The sequence below is a fragment of the Anolis sagrei genome, chromosome 1 (genome assembly GCF_037176765.1).
Source record: "Anolis sagrei isolate rAnoSag1 chromosome 1, rAnoSag1.mat, whole genome shotgun sequence".
Classification (NCBI taxonomy): Eukaryota; Metazoa; Chordata; class Lepidosauria; order Squamata; family Dactyloidae; genus Anolis; species Anolis sagrei.
This window is the reverse complement of record NC_090021.1, coordinates 49,767,501-49,794,667: the sequence shown is the minus strand read 5'-3', so window position 1 is coordinate 49,794,667 and position 27,167 is coordinate 49,767,501. Positions and strand designations below refer to the sequence as shown.

General features: G+C 43.6%; 2 protein-coding genes across 8 annotated transcripts in view; one reads left to right on the top strand and one right to left on the bottom strand.

Moving 5' to 3' along the window:
* TJAP1 (tight junction associated protein 1) overlaps positions 1 to 7,054 on the top strand; it is a 63,280-nt gene extending 56,226 nt beyond the window's left edge. For all 6 annotated transcript variants that reach the window (XM_060754020.2, XM_060754019.2, XM_060754021.2 and 3 more), the window contains one exon: positions 3,107 to 7,054. In XM_060754020.2, the coding sequence (XP_060610003.2) occupies positions 3,107 to 4,417 (1,311 nt within the window). In that variant the 3' untranslated portion in view covers positions 4,418 to 7,054. The remainder of the gene's footprint in view (positions 1 to 3,106) is intronic.
* A 1,932-nt stretch (positions 7,055 to 8,986) lies between these two features.
* LRRC73 (leucine rich repeat containing 73) lies at positions 8,987 to 18,948 on the bottom strand. Of its 2 annotated transcripts, XM_060754027.2 has the most exons (6): positions 18,245 to 18,947; positions 14,868 to 15,028; positions 13,944 to 14,066; positions 12,450 to 12,550; positions 10,881 to 11,064; positions 8,987 to 9,508 (listed from the first exon to the last, which is right to left on the bottom strand). In XM_060754027.2, exons 1-6 carry the CDS (start codon positions 18,514 to 18,516, stop codon positions 9,438 to 9,440), a joined length of 912 nt encoding a protein of 303 aa, XP_060610010.1. In that variant the 5' UTR covers positions 18,517 to 18,947; the 3' UTR covers positions 8,987 to 9,437. The 2 variants fall into 2 exon arrangements, with proteins under 2 accessions (XP_060610010.1, XP_060610009.1); XM_060754026.2 differs by having other exon boundaries at positions 8,987 to 11,064; positions 18,245 to 18,948.
* Between the last annotated feature and the right edge of the window lie 8,219 nt (positions 18,949 to 27,167).

The window sequence follows — 27,167 nt, the reverse complement described above, 5'->3', positions numbered from 1 at the left end:
GAAAGCAATCGAAATAGTTTGCAGAGCTACTTTGAAGACATAGTTGAATTACTCATTTGGTTCAGTTGAATTCCCTTTTTATTGTTTACCTAAATATCTGCACAGAGGTACCTGAATGCATGCCAGTAAGAAGAGTAGTCCAGCTTATTGGAATCATCACAAAGAGGGCTTCATCATTTATGTATACTCATATAGAAAAGCTTAATGACAGATACTTGAGAAAGACCCTTGACACATATTGTAATAGATTGAAAAGGTTTGAGGGTACAGGTGGTCCTTCAAATAGGCTGGTCCCAAAACATTCAAAGCTTAAGTTTAGGTCTTTGATCTGGGATCAGATGTGTACTAACAGTCTGCTGTAATACTTTTATAAATCACAGCTCTCTTCACACATGTACCATTAATGTACAGTGATGTTATATGAACATAGGATGAAAATAGGTTCTTAGATTGCAAAATTGAATGGACTACTGAAAGTGCCTTTACTAGTAATAATAATAATAATAATAATAATAATAATAATAATACTTTATTTATACCCCGCTACCATGTCACCAGGGGACTCGGTGCGGCTTACATGAGGCCGAGCCCAAAATACAACAATACAAGCAATAACAATAACAATACAAGCAATTTAAAATAACAAAACAATCAACCAATAACACATACAATAGTAAAGGAAAATGGTCTGACTTTAGTTATGTAATTTCAGAATTATTCAGAAAGCTTTCTACAATTCCATAGGTGTTGCAATTCACCATAAAGATGATTTGGGAGATGTTACTCTTCAATTTCAAAAGTCCATATAACTGAGAATCAGCTTCAGTCAGAATCATAGAATCCTAGAGTTGGAAGAGACCTTGTGGGCCGTCCAGTCCAACCCCCTGCCAAGAAGCAGGAAAATCACATTCAAAGCACCCATGGCCATCCAGCCTCTGTTTAAAAGCCTCCAAAGAAGGAGGCTCCACCACACTCCAGGGCAGAGAGTTCCACTGCTGAACAGATCTCACAGTCAGGAAGTTCTTCCTAATGTTCAGATGGAATCTCCTTTCTTGTAGTTTGAAGCCATTGTTCCATGTCCTAGTCTCCAGGGCAGCAGAAAACAAGCTTGCTCTCTCTTCCCTATGACTTTCCCTCACATATTTATTTTCATTTTAAGAATGACATATTGTTTTTGTTGTAATTGCATATTCATTCTTTCATCATGCTTTCATACGAATAAGCAACAAAAACATGCCATTTCCATTCCTTTATGGTTTATTGTTCTCAAACTGAAAGCATGATGATATAGACTATTCCATTCTGCTTGTTGCTTCCTAACATTTTGAATTTTTAGTCTTTTTGGGGGAATGTTATTGATTTGTTCATTCCTTCTTTGCTATTTTATTCAGGATGGCCTTGAAAACACATAAAATAATATTGTTCATTGAGTAATAAAAATAGCAACAATAAATCCTACATGCGACATCATAGTACACTTTCTCAAGATTTTAAAGGTTAAAGGGAGCTATGTTAGAGGTTTATAACATGTTTTTAAATGTATATAGAAATTGTCTTCTCTCACACACACTTTTTCTGCAATACCTGAATCTGAGGCCATCCAGTGGAGTTGAAAGATGGGAGACTCAGAATGAAGTTCTTCATCCAGAATCAAGCTAAACTATGGGATTTACTATCACAAGATGTAGATGTCCACTAATCTAGCCAGTTTTAAAGGAGAAATAGAAAAATTCACAGCAGAGAGATATGGGCAGCTACTAGTCATGATAGCCAAGAGCTATCTTTAGAACTAGAGTTCCTTGCTAGAGATCATTAATGAAAGAGGGGCTCATGTTCTGCTTGTGGACTTTCCACAGTCATTCTCATTTATACTTCAAATCTCTGCCTCTCCTATTTCAAGTCTCAATGTGAGTAATATGTTCAATGCAAGAAAAAAGATTTAAATAATAAGGAAAATAAACAATATTGTTTATATGTTTATCTCTCTGTGGCTTAGCTTTTGTGTTGCATGAACATTTTCCAAGACTTGACATCAGCCAAAAACAACATTTTTTCTCACCATTGTAATATTATGTACTGATGATGACACTGATGGATACAGATTTGATCAGTATTGCCGATTGTAATGGTATCTTCAAAAAGAGGTGAACTCTATGATTTTGAAGAGTTCAGCTCGCTTAGGGGTTTGCATTGACAGCTAAAGTCTGTTAGGTTTTAGGATAAAGCATACTAATGAAGGTCATATGCATATTCTACCAGAGGAATAAGTGCTTCATAAGCCATTTACCTGAGAACTACTTAAGACAACCCATATTATCAAGCAAGGTGCAAAAGGTTTTGTTTAAACTTTGCATTTAATTGTGGGTGTCCACATAACCTAAAACTCTCCTCTTTCTAGTTGGCTCACTTGATAATGCCAGTCACTGGGGAAGAAACACTAGTTAAGGCCTTATATGGGACACACATTCACATCACAGTCCTGCAGCTGTCCAGAGGCACATAATTCCTTCTGTTCACTGCCTACATGCAGACACTGTTGTGCCATCTCCTGCTTTGCCTTCCTTGATGCATCTGGCATAGGGGGAATCTTTAGCCAGTGGGATTGTCGGGCTTCTCTTATCTCTGGAGTCATAGAGTGCAAGGAGAACCATTGATTGTTATGCCAGGGCAGGCTGCCAAGGCAGTGGCCTATAATTATTACATGATGCCTGGGTGTTGCAGTTCTTCATAGTGGGGGTTGATCATTCAATCCAATGCAGCCTTCAGCTATTTTTTCCACCCATCAATAATACTGTATTGACCTAACATGCACTAGCAAAGATATTCAACATAGTGAATATACTTCTTTCTGTTTCTTCTAAGTGTCTTGTTTGTCAGACCTTGTTGCTTCTGTTGAGTCTGAAGGGAAAATATTTTTCTTCAGAAATGAATACTTCTGAAAATGGCTGGTGGTATGAATAATTATATCTTGGATAAGTAGTTTTGGATTGCACTAGCACCATCTTCCAAGTCCTGCTCCACGTATCTGTCATGCTCTACTACTTCTGATACCTTTTCCACATGTAATCTTCCTCCCAGTATAACTTGCTTTCTCCTTTTTTCATAGCTTCCCTATGAACTGCAAGACATGGTCAACAAGCACCTCCATAGCACTCAGGAGACTTCAGGACCTGGCCAGGAGGTCCCACACACCTTGGCCCCCAATGATGTTGTGCCCACTTCAGTTATTGCTAGAGTCCTGGAAAAGCCAGAGTCACTGGTGCTCAACTCAGCTAAGTCCAGTAGTGGCAGTTGCCCTTTGGCTGAGGATGTCTTTGTGCATGTAGATATGAGTGGAGCACTGCCTGATGCTTGCCCAAGCCCAGGGCAGTCTGGAAATGAAGGGTCAGGAGGAACAAGGCAACAAAATGGGAACTGCAAGTCACAGGCCTGTTTAGAGAGTGATGTCCCCACTTTTGAGAAATTAAGTCCATATCCTACTCCACCCCCTCCCCATCCCATGTATCCTGGCCGCAAGGTGATTGAATTCTCAGAGGATAAGGTAAGGATCCCAAAGAACAGCCCCCTGCCAAACTGTACTTACGCCACACGCCAAGCGATCTCCTTGAGCTTGGTTCAGGGGGAGGACGAAACCTGCGAGAGGCAGCGCACCCTTCCCAGTAGCCCCGCTTCAGAAGGGCAACGCTCAGCCTCCAGTTGCTCTTACCAGCCATCCCCCAAGGCGAACCGAGCCCCTGGTTCTTCACAGAGCAGCCCCTTCAGCAGCCCTCCACAGGTTCCTAGCACATTTGCTAGCTCAGCCAGCTCTGAGGAGGATTTGCTAGCTAACTGGCAGCGGATGTTTGTAGAAAAGGCTCCCCCAACCACAGAGCGGGTGTTGGTGAATCGCACATCGTTTAGCCGTGACACTGCCCAAGAGCTTCAGAAACGTTTCAGCCGCTCCATGCAGGAGCTGGGCCGTGCAGCCTCTGCCTACTCGGATGGGGAAGAGTCAGTGCAGAGCTGTAGCTGGACTGTGAGCAGAGACTCAAGTGTGGACACAGACAGCACAGAATCCCGGGCCCGCCAGAGTCACCTCTCTTCTGACTATGGAACAGACTTCTCTCAGGAGGAAGCCCGCAAGTTGCTGCAGGAAGCTGGCAGCGAGGGGCTGGCAGATCCAGCCATATCTTCCCCAGGGAAGCACAAAGACTACGTAGACCTAGACTCACCAGGGAGTCCAGCCGAAGAGCAGGGAATGCTGTTGCAGGGAAGTAAGGAAAACAACCAAGATGTCGTTTTGGAGCAGAGCACAGAAGGTGGCAAAAGCAAGCCTCCTGGCCGCCCACATCGCAGCCCCAAGAGAATGGGGGTTCATCACCTCCATCGGAAAGATAGTCTCACACAGGCTCAAGAGCAAGGCAACTTGCTCAATTGAGGGTAAGGAGGAAGAATGGTCTAGGCTGCCCTGGTGCAGTATTGCCTCCAGTGTTGTTCCCAAGGGCTCCACTTCTAGTTCTGAGATCTAAAGGATGACCACCATGGCACTCCTTGCTAGGAATTCCAGGCCATTTTTATATATTGTTGTATTTTTATTACACGTGAAGAGGGAAGACAGCTCTTTTGCAGCACCTGAACAAAACACTTGGATGTACACCAGCACACCACTCCTGTGCTTGTGTCTTCACAGCTCAGTTTGCACTCATTCTCCTTTCAGTTCAGTTCTGCCTTCACACTCCTGTTCCTTCTAGCTAATGCGATACCATATTTTTGATTTCAAGTTATGTCCTGGGACACCTCAAGCCTGTATACCTACTGTTTCAGTTTGTGCCAAGACACAGGAACATTTTCTCCCTATTTTTCTTATCTGAACCCTCTACCAATCTGCCATGTAAGGCCATGAATGAGGTATGAAGGCTTCCATGGGTGCGTGTCCTCAACTGTCCAAGCATTATTGCTTTTGTTTTGCCGCATTTGTTTTAGTTTCTGCTATTGCATATGTATGCATAGGTATGAACAAGTTGGACAATACTCGCAGAGGTCACAACTGTGAGCTCCCTTGCCCTCTAAGTGATGATCAAGTCATACTACTTGTTGGGATGACCTTCAGACTCTGAAATCTAGGTTTCATCCTCCCAAGAATGGGATTCAGCGCTTCTAGTCACTCAGCAAATTTAAATGGTCTGTTTGCCATGGTGGGCTGGGTTATGCGTTTGTCTCTGTATTACTGTCATGTCAACTCTCAGTCTGTATTTCATTTGAATGTCATATTCTTTGTATATTCTTTCAGGTCTCGAGTTTTTTAAATGTGGTCTGACCTTTTGTAAATGAGCAAAAATCTTGCAGTACCCACTGTACAAGAAGAAACTCATTTAACTCTTTGTTGTTGGTGTTGCTCTATATCGTATCCAGTGTTTCTTCACCAGCAGAAGAAAAGATTCTTCTTGATCAGGCATAAAGAAGTGCAGTCACTTTACCTCTTGAGGACTCTCCTTGGCATAGAAGATGCCTGTCCTTGTTTGAACACCCCCCCCCCCCCCAAATCTTCATAGCCAACTAATGACAATGGGCATCCCTGTTTGGATAGGGCTCCATACTAAAACTAGTGCCTTTCCAAGGCCTTATCTGAGGCCTGATATTTCCCCTTCCCCTCTATAGTTTGTCTCTTCAGAAGTGTTTTCTGTATTTTTATTTTAGTTTGTGTTCTTTGTGTATGTGCATGTTGCTTGGGGGATGGATTGGGAAAAAATTCACAGTGTTAAGAATTATTCAGAGGGATAAAGCTTGATTAATTTTGCGAAATGGGCTCAGTTATATTGTCAGATGCCTTTGTCTGAATGAAGTCTGTGTGATTTCCCACAGGAGACTTACCCCTTGAAGCCTTTCTCCTCAGCACAGGGAGTGTTCTCCCCTGGAAACACCAGCAAAGCAGTCTAAAGCTGCCAGTAAAATCCCACTCACAACCCTGCAGGACCTCTCTCCTTACTTTTTCTGCACTCATTCAATGGATGGCATAGCCAATGTTGCACACTTCTCTGCTTGTAGTGTACCGTGCTTGTGCAGTTCCTCTGTTGTCTCCCACTTTAGCCAGGGTCTGCTGTGCATAGCCTTGGACAGTTTAGCCATAGCTGATTATAGATGTGGCCTTGTTTAAATGCTTGTTACCTGGCCACTCCTTTCATTAAGCTGCTAGGTTCTGGATCTTGGTGTTGGGATGTGATTCCGTATTTTTGATTCAGCAAAGCTAATAAACTGGTGCTAAATATGGACACTTTTCCTTTATCCTATAACACATCATGCCCCTTGAAGAAGTGCTCCCCAAAGAAATGACCCAGGCTGCTGCTTCCAGAGTAAAAATCCAGGAAACTATGTGAATATGTAAAATGGAAAAAATATGGTAGTGATCTCTGGAACTTATTTTGGGGGGGGGGGGGGGGGTTTGCTGGTCTATCACATCAGATAGTTTGAACGGTACTGGTTCTGGTTTCTTCAGTCTTTGGCAGTTCACTGCTCTGCTCACCCACTTTGTTTTTTTGAATCTTTCTTTGTTCTGAACTCCCGTTTCTTCCTACTGGAGCCTTATAGTATTCTCCCTTTCTCCTTTCAAGAGCTATTGGAGATACAAAGACTTCAGCGATGATCAGTGGCCTCTCATATATAGGCAGTATTAGACAGACACAGTGTTGGTTGAAATTGATCTTTTAATCATGTTGAGTTAAAGGCTGGGAAGGAAGATAGGTGACCCTTCTTGAGTGCAACCAAGCAGTGCTGCTTAACATGAAACGACATGGCAGTGAATCTTGAAAGAGAACTGAGGGGCTGAGGCACTAGTTCAAGACCAGCCTTCTTCCCAGAGTGTTTTTTTTGTATGGACCTGCCTCTTCGTCCTTGGCATCTTGTTCATTTCTGGCAGTATTAATTCTCTTGGGGAGTATGAGTTGCCTTCTTTAGTTGTCCCACATTTTTACAGTTTCCCACCTCAAGACTGTTAATCCCCAACTAATGTTTTTTTTTTCTGAGATTTTGACACTGATGATGTATATTTTAAAGTCAGAAATAAACTATTTTAAAAGTATGTCTCAGCATTTCTGCTTTCCTGTAGCAAAAATTAAAATGTGACCAATCTTCTTGAATTAGGGATCATTAGGACACTATATGTATTGCTAGTTTACTTCTGGAACTGTTACTGATTGTGCTCCAACCACTGTAGGGTTTGGTTTTGGCCTTCTAATTTAAGGAATGCTGGAATAGAAAACAAGCTATTGATTTAGGGCAGGCATCCTCAAACTGCGGCCCTCTACGCTGTTTGGGCCTCCAATTCCCAGAAGCCCTAATGAGCTTGTTCAATTGTCAGGAAGTCTGGGAGCTGAAGGCCCAAACAGCTAGAGGGCTGCAGTTTGAGGGTACCTGACTTAGGGCAATGGGGTTTTTTTAAAAAATGGAGGCAGGTTTTACAAGTGCCTTTACTGCATGGTGTCTACAGTCTACACTTTTAACTTAGCTCCATGCCTGTCTCAATTTCTTCAGATTTTTGAGCTACAATTTCCAATTATTCCACCCAGTGATCAAGAAGGTGGAAGATGCAGTCCATTGGGAGGAACACAGGATAAGGAAGGTTGCTGTACGCCCCAGGCAAATCATGGGAAGGTGTTTTCCAGAAACTCCTTATTAGAAATTGCAAGGCACTGCTGCCTCCTAGTGGCACTTGTGGTAGTTCTATTATTTTGATAAATGATTGAACACTAGGTGCTATGGGGCTCCGAGGAACAGACAAAACCTCAGAGGATTCCTTGCCTAAGAAAACCCAATAAAATTCATGCAGTTGCTATACGTCAGTAAATTACTTGAAGACTCGCAAACACTATGGTTCAAACTCTTACATTAGGTAATTTAGCGAGCCTATGATATATCTGAACTCTTGCACAAACCATACTGAAAAAGTATAATGCTCAATATGTTGGATGACAACATATTCAAGGAAATGTTTGTTAAACACCTACACCTAGCCCAGGTGGAGATTGCATTACCCATTATATCTCCCCCCAAGACAGGTATAGTACTGGGATACACATATTTCTACATTGTCTTTAATACCTTTTCATAATCTATAATGGCATTATATTGATCTCAAAAGTTTAATATTCCTGTTTCGAAGATTTCCTTGATTTATTTTTTTAAAGGTATTATTATGGCTAAAGCTTCCGGCTTCTTGTGGAACCTTAAATGTAAATTCTCCTTAATACAAAATATGGCTGCTTCTGCATTATTACTTGAAACCATATCTACACAGAAAGTGTTGTGTGTAATGACTAAAGTAGTAAATCCTTGTATTTATACAACTTCAGGAAGCTAACAGCTGATGAGAAACTCAAATTATGTGCATTAGTTTGTGCAGGAAGCAGTCTCTGAAGCTATATTTATGTTTATACACAGCTGGAACAAGAGCTGGCCACCCTTACTCAGCTGACCACCCTTACTACACCAGATTTTCCTTATTGTGATGTTGCATTTAGTACAGTGAGAATAATAATATGCTTTCTTTAAGACTAATGCATTCAGTCTCTTTTTTCTCAGATATTTCTAGGCCTGACTGGCTGTTTCGGATAGCTTTTGTCTCCAGTGTCCTATTCCAATGTATTCAATTTAGACCCCCTCCCCTTTTTTCCCCCTAGCACAGGATCCAAGGTAGCTTTGTGAAATTCGAAAACATTAAAACAATGTATTTGGAGGATTTCTTCTTTGCATGGTGGGCCATAGGATAAGTAAGTCTATGTTTTCATGGCAGTGTTGGCAACATGAAAATCAACTCTTCTTAGGGACAGTGTTGTTTCCTGAGAGAATAGCCTGTATTCCCAAGATGTTGGGGACAAACAAACATTATTGTAATGTTATTGTAACTCTACTCAGATGAATCGGTCTTTTGTCCCTGTATAATGTCTAATCCCTTGAAAGTTTTCCTGCTCATGTGTGGTTAGAAATGAATGTGCTTCAGAAAGCCACAAGCATGTCATTTCTGTGAACTTTATAAAATCCTATTCAGGACATAGATACAAGCAATAAAAAGAGTATCTGTTATACATAAATATACACATCTGAATAAATAGAACCCCTCCCCCCGAAAAAAAGGTCAGTTGAGAGTAGGCAGAGTCTGAAAAATACAGCAACTGGACAATCACAAGCAACTGACAAAGTTATAGAACACAGGTTAATTTGGGTCAGGTCCCAGTGTAGAGCTAAAAGGTGACTTCAGTAAGACACAGTGTGTGGAGCAGGCCTAACAATTGCACATGGGCATATGAACTTTCACACTTTGGCCTAGTGCATACACTCACTTGCAAACTCACAAGCAACTGTTGACATTCACACGTGATATGTGTAAATGCATTCCCATGAACGCGCACACTTCCCACATACAGAGAAACTATATTTTTCATCAAGAGGCTACTGGAGTTTCCTGATCACATCTCTGTTTCTGCTAATAGACTTTCTCCAAGGCCTGATGTTACCAAAACCATCTGGGAACTGGAATCTGAAATGAAAAGTGTGATTTTGCTAATGAGTTGGAAGGCAGATGTTATCTGTACATAAAGCGTAGGCATAGTTTGGGGACAGCTAAAATTATTAGCAGGGACAATATTACAGGTAAGAATGCAAGCATCTACAATCTGAAGCGTTCCAGAAGAAAGCCACTGAACTTTATCCCCAACTTGTATAGTCAGTGCTCTTAGACTAGGGAGTGTAGTTGAACTATTCCTCCCATCATCTCTTACCTGACGACAACTAAGATCTAAAGTCTGGAGAGCCAAAACTATCTCTGGCTTTTTCAATTTGGTGTCTTCCATATATATTTGGATTACATCTCCCAGCAGTCCTGATGACTGCCCAGGCATGAGGTTCATGAGACTTGAAGTTTTTAGGGAGTGAGTACTTATCGGGAACAGACCGTCCTGGCTATGTCCAAACAGTTCTCATTCATTCAGATTTAGGATGTGATGCTTTTAGAGTCTGCTACACTATTAATGTCTGACTACATAAAGAGGCAGTCTGTCTCCTGTTGTAACCAGAGAAATCATTAGTTTAAGTGCCGTAATAGAGCTCCCATGCAGATGTGCTGCCTTTTGAACTGAAGCTTGCCCATTGCCAGTTTCCCTTCACATAATGTGGTCTGTTAATGGGACTCTAGGTTAGGTTCTGCGAGTCAAGTTTCAGTAACTCCATCAACCATTGTAATTAGATGACAGTAGTACTTTCCTACCTGACAAAAAGGTGGAGAATAATAACCAACAGGCTTGACAGGAAACACATTAGTCTTAGATATCTTCCAAATAACTGTCCTTTCCAGTTAAGGTTTTGCTCTGTTGCTATAAGCCAACAAACCCCAAGAGGCTAGATCATTTTGTGGTTGCTGTTGTTGGTTTTCTAATTTAGTATATCAATTTGTAATTCAAAAAATGGAGACAAAATAATCTCTCCTGGATCTTTTCTGAGGCCCATCTATGCCAACGCACTTGTTACAAGTGTCCAATATGTTGCCTATGATAATTCTGCCAGCAGGATAGAGCAAAAGCACCCTCCTGCTCATGTTCTCCCAAAGTCCTATGTGGAGGCATACTGCCTCTGATGCAGAAGGGAACATGTTCCTCAAGACTAAGCAAGTAGCAAAGGCACCAGCTGCTGGGTTGGAGAAGATAAAGGGCTAGGCTTCATACTACAGAGGGGAAGGATTTTCATTATGAGTAACTACTGGGATGCAAACAGCAGCCACAAAAAGGAAGCAATGAAGCTTTGTGATTTGCTTGCCTTTTTTCAAAAATGAGCTGAACACAATCGTTTCCCAATCTTGCCAACCTCCCATTCCCCCTTTTCACCGCCACCTCTCAGTGGGGGCTCAGAAGCCTTACTGCTCTGACAGATCCAGGAGTTCTTCTCTCTGGCCATGACTTCACGATTCTCCGTCTCTTCCTCTTCCTCACCCTCAGAAAGAAGGTCAGAGATCTGCTGCTGGAGTTCAGGGCTGATGTTGTTTTCTGCCAGGATCAATGTCCGCAGAGCAGTTGGGTAGTTTTCCACCATGTCCAGCAGGATCTGAAAAGGATAAGAGCCAGAGCCAGCTGTACCAGAGAGCTCAACTTAAGAGGACAACCAGTGAAAAAGAATGCAAGAATCGGATCTGCTCCACATACAATGAGTTTGGCCTGAAAATTTAAGCTCTTTACTATAGTTGATTTCAAAACCTACTGGTTGAGCCTCCCTTATCCAAAATCAATAAAATACAAGCAGCGTAGTACACACTGTATTTGCAAAGCATGAGAAATGTGGATTCACATAGTATTATGGCTGGACTACCTTAAAGACTAACGGGGAGAATAAATTTGGTAGCACAAGCTTTGGTAGCCTAAGTATTCCTCAGATGGAAGATACTTCCTTTTGTGTTGCTGAAGGTTTTCATCGCCGGAAGTGCTAGGTTGCTGTGAGCTTTCCGGGCTGTATGGCCATGCTCCAGAAGCATTCTCTCCTGATGTTTCACCCACATCTGTGGCAGGCATCCTCAGAGGTTGTGAGGTCTATTGGAAACTAGGCAAGTGAGGTTTATATCGCTGGAATGTCCATGGTGGGAGAAAGAACTCTTGCCTGTTTGAAGCAAGTGTGAATGTTGCAATTGATCACCTTGATTAGCATTGAATGCCTTGCAGCTTCAAAGCCTGGCTGCTTCAGTGCTAATCAAGGCGGCCAATTGCAACATTCACACTTGCCTCAATCACATAAGAGCTCTTTCTCCCACCCTGGACATTCCACAGATATCTAAACGTCACTTTTCTAGTTTCCAACAGACCTCACAATCTCTGAGGATGCCTGCCACAGATGTGGGTGAAACGTCGGGAGAGAATGCTTCTGGAACACGGCCATATAGTCCAGAAAACTCACAGCAACCCATACTTCCTTTTGTATATGAGGAAGCAGGCTGCAGGTTGCTACCGCTTTAACTTCCATGGCTCAATGCTAAGGAAGATCCTTTGTTTACTCTGCCAAAAAGTGCCGGTGTCTCACAAAACTACAAATCCCAGGACTCCACAGTATTGAGCCACAGCAGCTTTAAACTATTGATTCTAACACACCCATAGTCAACGAAAACTTATATTCTCTGTTTATCTTTAAGGTGCTACAACAGGCATGGGCAAACTTTGGACCTCCAGGTGTTTTGGACTTCAACTCCCACAATTCCTGCTGATACGAATTGTGGAAGTTGGCATCCAAAACACCTGGAGGGCCGAAGTTTGCCCATGCCTGTGTTACAAGATCTCTTTGCACACTAATATTCCAGACACAATACAGCTCCTAATTCATAGTTCTTTAGGTTCTCTATATAAGAGAAAGAGTGTATTTGGGGTAAATGATGTGCAACTCATTCTGCTGGCTTTTATGACCTGGAAAAAGACACAAAGTGCAACCAGGGGCCATATTCTCCTTACCAAGGCTGATTGGTTAGTAAGTCCTGTTCCTTCCAGGTCCAAAACTTCTAGGGTCCGGCTGGATGCCACAGAAACTGCCAGCATTCCCGCTATCTGGTCACCTAGGGTGCAGAAAGCCAGATGTCAGTAGACCTCAGGCAGCAGGGTCCAAAAGGCAGCATGGCAACTTCAGTGCCTCCTCTTCCCTTGCCCCAGACTGACACCCTGAGTCTCAGGGGCAGATCCAACAGGTGCCAGGTCCCCTCTCTCTGGGTAAAGCAAACCTGCCTGTTAAACAGCACAAGACGCTAGGGAGCAGTGATAGCTCAGTGTTTATGGGCACTGCTCTTCTGTCCCTTGCAAGTTGGCCACGGGAAAAGTGATGCCTCATTTGACAAGCTAAGCCCTGGCAAAGGAAAGGAAGGAGAGGAAAAGAGTGAGAGGGCAGGCTCAGGTAACGATGTGTGCCGAGGAGTGGCTCGGGTTCTCCTTCATGTCCCAAGGCGGACGGGAAGCGAAGGAAGGGCCTGCTTGGTCTCGTCGTCGTCTCAGTCTCACCAGCTGCCAGTTCTGCTCAAGCTGCGCAGCTGTGGAGAGAGCCGGTTCCCATGGCAACCACTGCCAGGGCGCCACTTTCTCCTTGCCATTTTTCGAAGAAGCGGCTGGGGGCAGGGACATGTTATGACTGCCAAGCCCAGCAAAAGGGCTGGATAAGAAGGCCCACGCGGCCAAAAAGATAGCATCCAGAACAGGCTCAAAACAAAACAAGGGCTCCTAGCCTCCGACTGAATCATAGGATGCTCTCCTCAGCCCAAAGCCAGGCCTGATTGCATCACATGGGAAGCCGTCTTCTTTGCCTTCCAGACCAAGGCTGGAAATGGTTTGCTTTTATATTCAAGATGCCCAGGGCTGTTTCCAAGTTTTCCAGATGTTATGGACTCCAACTCCCAGAAGTGCCAGCTGGTCCAGGCAGAATTAAGAGATTGTGAGAGCTGTAGTCCAAAATGTTAAGAGGGACCTGCCTTCGGGCTTTGTTTGAAAAGCGCAAGCATAGGGATCTCATTGCAGCTGAAGTGCTGCTTGGTTTTGCATAAATACCAACCTGAGCAGGTAGAGGAAAGGCTGTTTCCAAGCAGAAGAGAGCAAGAGCAGGAGAGAACCTGGTCAGCCATCTTGAACAGCCTTTGCCCGTCAATATAGACAAGACGGCACAACAGGATGCTTGGTATAACATAAATCCCTTTCCTAACCATGAGGAAATCATGCCTCCTTATTTAAATTTGCTGAGGGAAACTCAGTAGCAAGCGAAAGTCTATTCACAAATACAGTGGCAATGCTATTATCCCACTTTAAATAACCAGATTTGTAGTCTGGTTCAGCTCTGGAACTCTTAAATGCACTTCTCTAAACTCAAACCCCATTAGCATGAATAGGCCTCTGGATATATATTTTTTTTCACTGTCAACTGAAAACAAAAGCAAGGATAAAACACACATAGATCTGCGCTCCTCTTACCTAGGGAGTTGTAGTCCAAGTTCAGCACTCGCACCTGGGAACTGTGAGCCACCGCAATCGCCAGGCGCGCCCATCCTTTTGCGGTGATGCCAGGGTTAGCACTTAGGGTCAGCTCCCTCAAACCTAGGTCATAAGCAAGAAGCCAAGTAAGACAGGACTCAGGAGGTTGCTTGTGTATTCTGAGTTAATCAGCAAAGAATGCGGGGGATAGATCATAATCTCTCGTTCAGGTTCAATTTCAGGTTCAGTGTATTTAAAAAAACCAAAAACCAAAACAGGTAATGTTGAAGGCTTTCATGGCCTGAATCACTGGAATGTTGTGTGTTTTCCGGCCATGTTCCAGAAGCATTATCTCCTGACATTTTGCCTGCATCTATAGCAGGCATCCTCATAGGTTGTGAGGTCTGACCTCTGAGGATGCCTGCCATAAATGCAGGCAAAATGTCAGGAGATAATGCTTCTGGACATAGCCATACAGCTGGGAAAACACACAACAACTCAAAAACAGGCAACGTAAAAAAATGTTAAAAATAAAGGCATGGTGGTCAGACATAATTGCAACAACAGTTATGTCATAGCTACCCTCCACAATGCCACTACATCCCTTTGCACCACCACCCCCCCCTTAAGTGGCTGAGGGGGAAAAGGAAGGGGCCTGAGACTGTTAGGAATGGTGTTGGAGTTGAAGTCCAAAACACCTGGCGGGCTGAAGTTTCCCCATGCCTGATCTAGTGCCTTCCAAGTATTTATCCCATACTGAAAGAAAGGCTGGACAGATAGAGTGACAGAGATAAAAAAATAAATATTAAGCAGAATTTATTGGGAAAGCATTCTTAAAACACTATAGTTTCCCACTCTGTTGATAGAAAAATAACAGTATAAGTTCAGCCCTAGTCCCAAGCCCAGAGATATGCCGGCCAGTACCTGACTTGGCTCCATCAGGAGGCAGAAGCCCACAGATCAAGCTGATCCCTTCATCGCCTAGCATGCAGTCCCCCAAGTCCAAGGCCACGAGTGAGGGGTGAACGGAGAGTGCCGGGTTGAGGAAAGCCAGGCCAGCATCCGTCAGGGGGCTTCCATGGAGGCTGTGTGAACAAAAAGGGCAGGAATTACTGTTTTGTGTTGATTATTTGTTATTATTATTATTATTATTATTAACTTTATTTGTACCCCGCTAGCATCTCCCGAAGGACTCGATGCGGCTTACACAGGCCGAAGCCTCAAAACACAATACAATAGAGAACATAACACAACAATAGCAAAGCAAATCAAAACAATAAGCAAAATAACGACAATGACAGTACATCAAGACATTGCCTTCGTTTATTGATGTACTGTGGGCTTGGCCTCATGTAAGCCACACCGAGTCCCTTGGGGAGATGGTAGCGAGGTACAAATAAAGTTTTATTATTATTTTTATTATTATTATAAAAAGAAGCCCAGAGTGGAAGCAAAGAAGAAGGGTTTGTTCATGTTATGGAAACCCTGTTTTTTATATAGTGCAACCATATTATTTTGCTATAAAGCCTCCTATGGAAGAGATAACATTGGTCTGTGTGTTTTTGTTCTTTTTATCACTTTGGGCTACTGGTGCTGGGTCCCGCTGCTGTGATTAAGTTACTCTGCTGTACATTTATGAGGAGGGTCTTGCCCAACAACAGCAGGACTGATGGTCAATGGCGATGGAAGCTGTAGTCCAATAGATGGAGAGGAATCAGTTTCTCATTCCTGCTGTAGAATATTAACGAATGCTGGTTTTGCTTTATACCTCCCTATCTTGATCCATAGGGAGAAGCATGTAAGGGATAATAATATTAACAACAAGTGCTGCTACCTCTCTTACACAGTCCAAACAAAAAGAAGCCTGTTCCTGGGGTTAGAATGTGTGGCGGCTGATTCTAGTTTCCTAGATATGGTTATCATGATTTTCTATGGACATGCAGATAATGACTGGTATATGGCATAGGTTCTGTATTTCAAAAACTAGTTGCGATTGAGGAAAACTAATACTATTTTCAGAATTAGCAGGTCAAATATACCCAGAAGAAGGTTTAACATTCAAGGCACCAAAATGTGTTAGCTAGTATTATTATTCCAGAGAGATTAATCTGGAACGTTGTAACTGTTAGAAAAAAAAACTACCCCAAATATAGCAGAGTATCCAAAAACAAACAGGATACAAAAGTTGAGCATTAGCTTATTAGCGAGCAGAGCATGAAGTGCCGTGTGATGTGGCTGTAAAGAATTCAGAGCTTAGGAGGCAAACATGCAGAGTACAATCTTTCAATATCACAAATTTACAAAGATAAGAATAATAACTCCATTTCTTAATAGTTAAAGAACTGGGTCTGAGCTACTCTTAATAACCATCTATTCTAAGGTTCAAAGAGAGGAGGAAATCACCTATCACTACATCTCTCCTGACACACAAGCAGAGAGAGATCTCTCAAAGCTCACAGCACATACTCTCCATACTAAAGAAGGCAGAAGCCAGATTCAAAAAGCTTGCAGTAGAGAAGTATCCATTTTAAACAACCAATCAGAATGACAGCAGGGAGAGAAAAGAGAGAGGAGAAATATACATTCCCAACTGTCATACATGAGACTTGGGGAAGGAAAACCCCTAGTTTATACCTGGGGGTCATGAGGAGGTGTCAGAGGGGTTGCCAAAGACTATCAGAAAACACAGTTTGGCCAAATTCTATTATTGGTGGGGTTCAGAATGTCCTTTCACTATAAATCCCAGCAACTGCAACTCCCAAATGTCAAGGTCTATTTTCCCCAAACTCCACTAATCTTCATACTTGGGCATATTGAGTATTTGTGCCAAGTTTGGTCCCAATCCATCACTCTGAGTCCGCAGTGCTCTCTGGATGTAGGTGAACTACAACTCCAAAACTCAAGGTCAATGCCCACCAAACCCTTCCAAGTATTTTCCGTTGGTCATGGGAGTTCTGCCTGCCAAGTTTGGGTCAACTCCATCATTGGTGGAGTTCAGAATGCTCTTTGATTGTAGGTGAACTATAAATCCCAGCAACGACAACTCCCAAATGACAAAATCAATCCACTCCTCCCCCCAACCTCACCTGTATTCAGATTTGTATTGGATATTTGTGCCAAATTTGGTCCAGTGAATGAAAATACATGCTGCATATTGGATATTTGCATTATGATTCATAACAGTAGCAAAATTACAGTTATGAAGTCACAACAAAAATAACTTTATGGTTGGGGGCCACCATAACACGAGGAACTGTATTGAAGGGGTAGCGGCATGACTTGGCAGACAGAACTCCCAGGACCAACAGAAAATACTGGAAGGGTCTGGTATGCATTCACCTTGAGTTTTGGAGTTGTAGTTCATCTACATCCAGAGAGCAGTGTGGATTCAAACAATGATGGATCTGGACCAAACTTGGCACAAACACTCAATATGCCCAAATGTGAACAATGGCAGAATTTGGGGAAAATACATTTTGGCATTTGGGAGTTGTAATTGCTGGGATTTATAGTTCACCTACAATCAAAGAGCATTCTGAACCCCACCAATGATAGAATTGGGCCAAACTTCCCACACAGAACCCCATGACCAACAGAAAATTACTGTGTTTTCTGGTGGTCTTTGGCAACCCCTCTGACACCTCCCCTGCACTGCCCCAGGGGTCTTGACCCCCAGGTTGAGAAACATTGGTTTAAGGCCTCATCACTGAGGTCGCAATCCAGTGCATCATTACCAAGGGATAAACTCAGTTCAACACATCCGGATTTGCATTTTTTTCCCCAGCAAAAGGCTTAGGATTGAAATAACATCCCAGGCGTCACTGTTCCCTGGTTGGATTCACCTTTGTGCTTAGGTGTGCTTAAGCACAGGATCCTGTTGGCCCTCCCTCCAGGTGTTGTGGACTCCAACTCCCACCATTCCTAACAGCCTGGGACCCTTTCCTTTCCCCCTCAGCCACTTAAGAATGTTAGAATGTTGAGGCTGGCCAATCAGAAACCATATGCAAATTAGTAGGTCAAGATAGCATATGCATGGGCCAGCTTGGGCCTTCTAGGGGTTGTGGACTCCAACTCCCACCATTTCTAACAGCCTCGGGCCCTTTCCTTTTCCCCCTCAGCCGCTTAAGCGGCTGAGGGGGGAAAGGAAAGGGCCTGAGGCTGTTAGGAATGGTGGGAGTTGGAGTCCACAACCCCTGGAAGGCCCAAGCTGGCCCATACCTGTGATGGCCTATCGGAGTGTAGGCCTCCAGGTAGGGCCTCCTGCTTTGGCTTAAGCCCTAATCCTGGCCCCGGATACTCACAAGAGGGACTGGACGGAGCGGTTGGTCTGGAGGGCCTCGGCCAGCTGCTTGACCCGGCCCAGGTTGGAGACGATGCCCAGGTTGAGGTTGAGCTGGGCCAGGGAGTGGGACTGGGCCAGCCCTCGGCAGATGCGCCCGAAGTCCCGGTCGGAGAGGCGGCATCCTCGGAGGGAGAGCAGCTTGATGGAGTTCTCCCGGAGGCTCTCGCAGATGTCGCGGATCTCGGCCCCGGAGAGCGTCTCCCCGGAGATCTGGATGGAGCCCGGCAGCATCGTCGCGCCTTCCAGGCAGGAGCAGAGCGGGGCTTCCTTCACGCGGGATCCATGCCCACCAAGGCGGTGAAGTCACCTGGAAGGCGCTGCAGGGAGAAGCGATGCCACCACACCAGCAGCACGCGGGTTCAGAGCTTTCCACGCGAGGAATCGGGACGGGTCCGCCGGGGAAGGGGGTGCAAAGGGCCGGCGCGTCCCCGGGGCTTGAGTCCCCGCCGGGGAAGCCGCCCCCTCCCCGGCGCCTTCCTCCCTTTCCACCCTTCCACGGCCGCGGAGGGAGGCGGGCTCTTCCTCCGCTTACCGCGCCGCCGGCATCTCCCGCCGCCTCCGCCTTCCCCGGCGGTTCCTATGGCACCGCAAATCACCCTCCTGCCAAAGCCGGCAGCAGCGGGGCACGCGGCGGAGCCCGCGCCCGCCTCCCCTGCCTCGACTCCCTTGCGCCACACCGCCCCCTCGCGGCCGTCGGAGCACTGCACAGAGACACAGAAAAAGGGGCTCCCTCTGTTGTGGCCTCCATCTCCCAGAATTCCTGGCTATTGAACCCGTTGGAAAGGGCTCCTGGGATTTGGAGGCCTCAACAGCTGGAAGGCCGCAGTCTGAGGGCACCTGTTCTAGGCCTATGCCCAGGCATGGGCAAACGTGGGCCCTCCTTCCAGTTGTTTTGCCCTTCAACTCCCTAATGAATAAACCTATGAAGGAAGACTGCCTTTTCTAGATGTCCTAGTCATCTGCAAACCAGATCAACAATTGGGTCACACCGTTTTCAGAAAACCCACACATACAGATAGATATCTACATAAAAACTCCAACCATCAGCCAAGTCAAAAAATAAGCACCATTAAAGCCTTGGCAGACCGTGCAAAAAGAATCTACGAACCCCACCTTTTATTATTATTATTATTATTATTATTATTATTAAACTTTATTTGTACCCCGCTAGCATCTCCCAAAGGACTCGATGCGGCTTACACAGGCCAAGACCTCCTTCAAGATGAACTGAACCACCTCAACTGGGCTCTCCAGGCCAATGGATACTCCACCTCAGACATCAGAAGAGCTGCAAGACCAAGAACAAGCCATGAGAGTAAAGATGAAGATCCACCCAGAGGAAAAGTGTTCCTGCCAACCACTGACCGCTTAGGGAAGCTGATGAGGAAACACAACATACAAACAATCTACAAACCCACCAAGAAAATCCAACAAATGCTACGTTCAGCAAAGGACAAGAGGGATCCTCTCACCTCTGCAGGAGTCTACCGTATACCATGCAGCTGTGGACAAGTCTACATAGGGACCACCAAACGCAGCGCCCAGACACGCATCAAGGAACATGAAAGGCACTGCAGACTACTTCAACCAGAGAAGTCAGCCATAGCAGAGCACCTGATGAACCAACCTGGACACAGAAATGCTTGACCACTCTCACAACCACCATGTCAGACTACCCAGAGAAGCCATTGAAATCCACAAGCATGTGAACAATTTCAACAGAAAGGAAGAAACCATGAAAATGAACAAAATCTGGCTACCAGTATTAAAAAACTCAAAAATTACAACAGCAAAACAACAGAGAGTAAACAATCAGGCACATCAAATCACCTCTCAAATAAAGATTCCCCCAGGCACTTCCAAGCCATTAAATGCTAATCAAGGTGGTCAGTTGAAACATTCACACCTAGCTGCAGGAGACAAAAGTCCTTTGTCCCACCCTAGTATTTCCACAGATATATAAACCCATTTTCCTACTTCCAATAGACCTCACTACCTCTGAGGATGCTTGCCATAGATGCAGGTGAAGTGTCAGGAGAAAATGCCTCTAGAACATGGCCTATAGCCTGGAAAACCTACAACAACCCAATAAATCTATATTTGCATACCTGGTAGTCGTTACAATACCAGATCAATGCCGGCTTATTAATAGCCTTTAAATGTGCACAGCAGGAAGCTTGCGAAACAGAGCTAGGTAGAGAATGCCTGTGGCTTAAGGAGAAGTTGAGACCAACAAAATACACAGCCACCCCACTTTCTCCCTTTAGGAAATACGTATGCAAATAACAATTTCAGACACAGAGTTAAAGATCAAAGAATTTACTTACTAAAAAAAGCTTGCATGATGTAAATCTCATACAGGTAACAGATCTTTCAGTTACATTCAGAGCAGTGAGTAAGGCCTGAAGATGGTAAGCAGGCCTCTCTTCTCCAAACAGTTACATCCCAAAAAGGTAGCAAAACACAGCAAAATAGCAAATGAACAAAATGAGGCAAAAAGGCAAAAAGAAGAACAAAGACATACATCCCCTTTATATACCCTTCCAAACATGTGGTCAGATGGTGACGTGCCATAAACACCTTTTCTAATGGTGGATAACTCATTAGCTTACATGCATATTTAAATCAGGTGCAATAAACTTTGGAATTTGAGGTCGCATTACAGCATGGCACAAACATGAATGTGTTTGCTGAAAAATACACATAGAAAAACAATCCAAAGCAATACTTTAAAATTGTTGGAAATAGCAACCTTCCAAGTCTCCACTAACTGTTAATGCATATAATTGTTAGTCTGCATGCTATGTGTATTTTAATTTGCCAGTTTGGCTTTTCTCTTTAATGTGGGAGGAGTTATACATGTGATTTTACTGAGGACTCCATTTTGTGCCTCTGTTTGCTTTTGGACTTCCATGAGCTAGAGGTCTGCTCATGGACTTGGGTGAGTACAGATATATTTAAAGACCTTTCAAGGCTACGTGCCTGTATGGTGAATATGAACCTACGAGTTTGTTAGTAAACCAGATATGTTATTTTTCAAAGAAGATTACTTTTGTTTTGCTTTTGAATGCATGTCTTAAATAAGAGGTTTTAAGGGAGTGTATATATTTTTGGGCAACAACAATTAAAGGTAGGTAAAGATTTTCCCTTGACATTAAATCCAGTCTTGTCCGACTCTGGGGGTTGGTGCACATCTCCATTTCTAAGCCGAAGACTTGGTGTTGTCCATAGACACCTCCAAGGTCATATGGCCAGCATGACTGCATGTAGCCTAATTTCCTTCCCGCTGGAGCAGTACCTATTGATCTACTCACATTTGCATGTTTTCGAACTGCTAGGTTGGTAGAAGCTGGGGCTAATAGCGGGAGCTCACACCGCTCCCTGGATTCAAACCTGCAACCTTTCAGTCAGCAAGTTCAGCAGCTCAGCGGTTTAACCCACTGCGCCACCAGATATGTTATTTTGTTATGTTATTTTTCAAAAAAGACTACTTTTGTTTTGTCTTTTGGGTGCGTGTCTTAAATAAGAGGTTTTAAGGGAGTGTAAATTTTTTTGGACAACAATTGCAACTGCAAATTCTACTTCAAAGAAACAACCATCCTCTACTGACATACATACATACACACACACACACACATATATATACATGTGTGTATATATATATGTATATGTGTGTGTGTGTATGTGTGTGTGTTAGTGGCCTGTCTTTATCCTTAACTGTTTAAAGACATGGTTCCTCAGTTTAACAACTGAACTACCTGTGAGCTATTACATTAATGTTTTATGAATATCACAAGGTCATACTATTCTTTTGACTAGTGGTTTTCAGGTGCTCTCTATGTTCATAGAGATTCACATTTTCCAAATGGAGGTGACATAATTTTTACCTTTGCAATAAGGTTATGGTGCATTGGAATTTCCAATAGATTATGGATTTTCCAATAAAAATTAACCCAAATTGGTTTTTGGAGGCAGTTCTGTGCCAAGGCTCAGACTATGAATGTGAAATGATGTTAGAAGTATCTCAGGTCCAAGGCGGTAAACCAGGCCTGGGCAAACTTGGGCCCTCCAGGTGTTTTGGACTTCAACTCCCACAATTCCTACCAGCCTACCAGCTGTTAGGAATTGTGGGAGTTGAAGTCCAAAACACCTGGAGGGCCCAAGTTTGCCCAGGCCTGCAGTAAACCCTTCCCAGCCTTCCCTGAACCATCCAAATGCTTCAATAGAAATGGAAGATGCTATCCAGCCCTCTTGTCCTTTACCTCAGGCAGGGAAATGCCTTGGGCCAGGCCTGCTCTGCTCCTAACTGGCTCTCCTCAGCATTCATTAACACAGTAGGATTAGAAATGGCAGCCAAAGGGCAGGAAGGACTTGTACTCTATTAAAGGATTACAGTTCTTAATCCAGCACTCATTTTCCCTCAGCTTTCTGTTTAGTACGGTAATATGGCTGGGAATAAAGGAAAACCTAGCCCAACAAACCCAGAGGCCGATTGCTTACAGAACAAGGCAACTCTGCCATAACCAGGCCTCTCCTTTTACTCTTACTTCAGCTTCCCACTCCTTTCTGTACTGTTTACACTGTGTCTGCCTTTGAATTTTAAACTCTACTGTACAGCAATTTATCCTCTTTTATCCCTTCACAATGCTATCTAACTGGCAGAGGAATCCTGTAATAAAATACTGTTCCTAGGCAGCGATGGGCCTATTTCAACCTGCTGAGGCCTAGCATCTCACTGCAGCCTTAGCTGTGAGCAGAGATATGTGTGTGTGTGGTTTAAAAATATTTGTGCTTATGTCTCTGTCTTAAAAGTTCCTCATCCCATTGTGGACAGGAGGTTTGGATTTATTATAGTCTTGCTGACTTGTAACACTAAGATCATGGTTGTGCAATGGGTTAAACCCTTGTGCTGGCTGATCTGCTGACCAAAAGGTTGCCGGTTCAAATCCGGGGAGCGGGGTGAGCACCCGTCTGTCAGCTCCAGCTTCTCAAGCTGGGACATGAGAGAAGCCTCCACAGGATGGTCAAAAAATCCAGGCATCCCCTGGCAACATCCTTGCAGACAGCCAATTCTCTCTCAGTTTCTCAAGTCGCTCCTGACACAGAAAAATAATAATAATATGGAAACCTAGGGTTTGTAGTTGAGCAAGAAGGCATTTAGGCCTCTCTAATTCTCTCTCCGTGGGGCGCCACGGAGCCCCCGGTGGCACAGTGGGTTAAAGCACTGAGCTGCTGAGCTTGTTGATCGAAAGGTCGCAGGTTCGATTCCGGGGAGCGGTGTGAGCTTCCACTGTCAGCCCTAGCTTCTGCCAACCTAGCAGTTCGAAAACATGCAAATGTGAGTAGATCAATAGGTATCGCTCCAGCAGGAAGGTAACGGCGCTCCATGCAGTCATGCCGGCCACATGACCTTGGAGGTGTCTACGGACAACGCTGGCTCTTCGGCTTAGAAATGGAGATGAGCACCACACCCCAGAGTCAGACATGACTGGACTTAATGTCAGGGGAATACCTTTACCTTTCTTATTCTCTCTCAGACCCAGTATGGTATATTGGTTTAACTGTTGGACCAGGACTTCATGAAATCTGGATTAAAATCCCTCATCAGCCATGGAAACCCATATAGCTCCATGATTCATGTTGACAGAAGTATTTCTTGATATTAATTATTATTTACTTCATTTATATACCGCTTTTCTCAACCCTTGGGCAACTCAAAGCGGTTAATGCAGCTCCTTCCACATACAGGACCAGTCCTTTTGCTTCTATATGTAGAAACATACATTGACCAGCTCTCTTACAATGGGGTTATTTGCCTAAAACCTTTTGTTAACCCCAGCCTGAAGAGCCACATATAATCAATTGGATTGATCTATAGGTTTACTTGCCTATTTTCCTCTGGTTGCCATTAACTGACAGGATTTTTTAAGTGGTAAAAGGCTGTTTGACTTTCCAAGGAATCAATTCAGGATTAATTTTGGGAGAAATCCATAGGAGAATTGAGATGCTTGAGGAACAGAACTTGAAAGAGGAAAGCAGCTGCTTGCTTTAAGCTTTTGTGCTAAAAACTATAGAAATAGGAATAAACCACATTATTATCAGAAGGATAATACACATAGCATAGTAGGTCAACTAGCATATTTGTTTGCATGGAGGTGTGGCACAGTGGGTTAAACCACTGAGCTGCTGAACTTGCTGACCGAAAGATCACAGGTTCGAATCCAGGGAGTGGCATGAGCTCCCGCTGTTAGCCCTGGCTTCTGCCAACCTAGCAGTTCGAAAACATGTAAATGTGAGATCAATAGGTACCACTCCGGTGGGAAGGTAATGGCGCTCCATGCAGTCATGCTGGCCACATGACCTTAGAGGTGTCTACGAACAATGCCAACTCTTCGGCTTAGAAATGGAGATGAGCACCAACTCCGAGTCCAATGCAACTGGACTTCATTGTCAGGGGAAAACTTTTACCTTTACCTGTGGCCTTATGAACTTATAAAAGCAGAGCCTTATTAGCCTTCCCTGGAAAAGCCAAGGACTGAACTTGGGATATTTCTGTGCAGAATAGCTTTGCTGAAGCTGACAAGCAATGTGAAATTCAAGAGGAATGCTCCTTGGTGGTGGAATCATAATATAGGACAATTAATTGCTTGGGGACACGACAGACTCCCCCAAACTGTCAATCTTTGTCAGTATTGCCCTGTTGACTAGAGATGATGGCGGAATATGTGAATATTTAACATGTGAAGAGCTGGAAGGCTGGTATAAAGCAGTGCCTCAGGTATGACATGCCGCCACTCTATTTCCAATATATTTCTGTCTTTCCTATTCCTAGAGGTTGCTTCTATGAAGCAGTCACTATCTTTCCATTGCACATCCATGGCATTGCATGAAGACAAGGCCACCAGAGGAGAGACATTTGCAGCCAACAGAAATAGCAAATTTGCAGGAGCGATATTGATGCACACTGGCTGAGATCCTGTGTGGCACAATAGTTGTGCATGCAGAATTATACCACACTGCCCCAGATTTACTGATGAACTGCATTCTGTGCCAGGTGTTGGAGAGGCATCTGATGATATCCACAGAGCCAGAGTAATCGGCATTATGAAATAATCTGCCAATATCTGTTGAGGTTCTTCATAGGTCTCAATGGATAACTTTCTAACCCCTTTCCCCACTCTCTACCACAGTGGTTCTCAACTTGTGGGTCCCCAGGTGTTTTGGCTTATAACTCCCAGAAATCACAGTTTACCAGCTGTTAGGATTACTGGGTGTTGAAGGCCAAAACATCTGTGGACCCACATGTTGAGAACCATGTAGTAGAGCTGAAGTAGGTCAACTTTATTTTGGATTTGTGAGTTGAGTTATTGCAGGGGATGGAATGAGACAGCAAGTGGTAAAATAAGCAAAATGATAAAAGTGGAGCCACAAGGTGAAACTTACACAAACCATTATCAGTTGGTATAATTAGAGAACTGCTGTTTAGTAATAGTGGATTTAAGGTATATATTGGAGTTGGGAGGGGGGTTGTCGAGGAATCAGGAAATTGGATTCTTCTCTGGGAGAAAACTGATAGGATAGCAAAGGCTCCCTTTTGCAAAATGCTCAGTGATGCAATCCCTGCCTTGAAAAATTTCTGGTCTAAACTAATTCAGCCATGATTTTGCTTTGCCTCAGCTGGAAGGTGGCAGCTGGTATTAAGGAACTGCTTGGCAGACGCACGATTTTTACAAAGAAGCTTTGCTTACTTCAGCAAACATACTGTGCTGGTTTCCTTGGCTGTATCTCAATGTGATTAGTTACGTGCAAGGAATGCAGGGCAAGGAGCATGAATTACTGATATGCCTTCCTTTTTCCTGGCCAATGGATTACAAATGTCTGAGGAGCCTCAGGGCATTTTGTACTAAAGAAAGAACAGCTAGAACCAAACCTTCAATAAATGATGAATACATACCAGCAGGGATGGTATAGAACAGTATAGTAAACCAGATAAGTAGGCCGCTTTCCACATATCATGTAATGAAGAGGGAGAATCAAATGAGTAATTGAGTAGTCTTTGTTCGATAAATGAGAGGGAATGGAAAAGTAAGTAACACAATATTGGGGTATATCATAGCTGTTCCCGCAGATTATTTGAGACAGGATTTGCATTTAATTTGATCCTCCAGTAATAGCATAGTATAAGCAGTAGGAAAATCCAGGTAGGACTCAAGTGACAAGCCCTGAGGCTGTGGCTTTACCAATGTGATCTCTATCGCTGGTACAATATTATATGGCAAGAAAGGTCAAGAATATCAGTTGAATACCTTTCATCTGGTGCCTTTGTGCATATATTAAAGTTACACAGAGCACTTCCATCATAAAAGTACCTCACTAAGCTAGATAATCTACCCAAGTTGCAGAAAGATACAAATTAAATGATGTTGATTGAATGTATTTGGGAGCATTCTCACTTAAGTATAAATTGAGTTTAGTTTCTTGGCATTCTTTAGAACCATAGATGTAGTCTAACTGGCAATAAATATGTTCCCAAAGGTTCAGAACATCTATCTAGTCTAGAGGAATACTTATTTACATGTACTAGGGAGCAAGTATGGCCCAACATTTCCAAACATGAGCAGAATCACTTAATATATTACAAAGGAATATTAACAGGGCTGAAATGTACAACATCCAGATGATTCAAAATACCGTTTCAGAAAATAAGCAAGTCTGGGATTTTACATGATGTGCCTATTACCTGCTTACAATATCACCTTTCAATTTTTATAAAACCAAAAAGCAACCATTACTTTGTTTTTCTTTATTTTCTTGTTATTTAATGAAAACTATGTGTAAAAATTAATATTTTCAATATTTTTTCATCGTATATAATATTTAAT

Excerpts from the sequence above, each read along its gene's own strand:
- LRRC73 (XM_060754026.2), bottom strand. The coding sequence starts at position 18,516 with ATGCTGCCGGGCTCCATCCAGATCTCCGGGGAGACGCTCTCCGGGGCC. Across the intron at positions 15,029-18,244 it reads CGCTCCGTCCAGTCCCTCTT|CCTCCATGGAAGCCCCCTGA; the intron begins GTGAGTATCCGG and ends TTGTTCACACAG. Across the intron at positions 14,067-14,867 it reads TCCTGATGGAGCCAAGTCAG|GTTTGAGGGAGCTGACCCTA; the intron begins GTACTGGCCGGC and ends CTTATGACCTAG.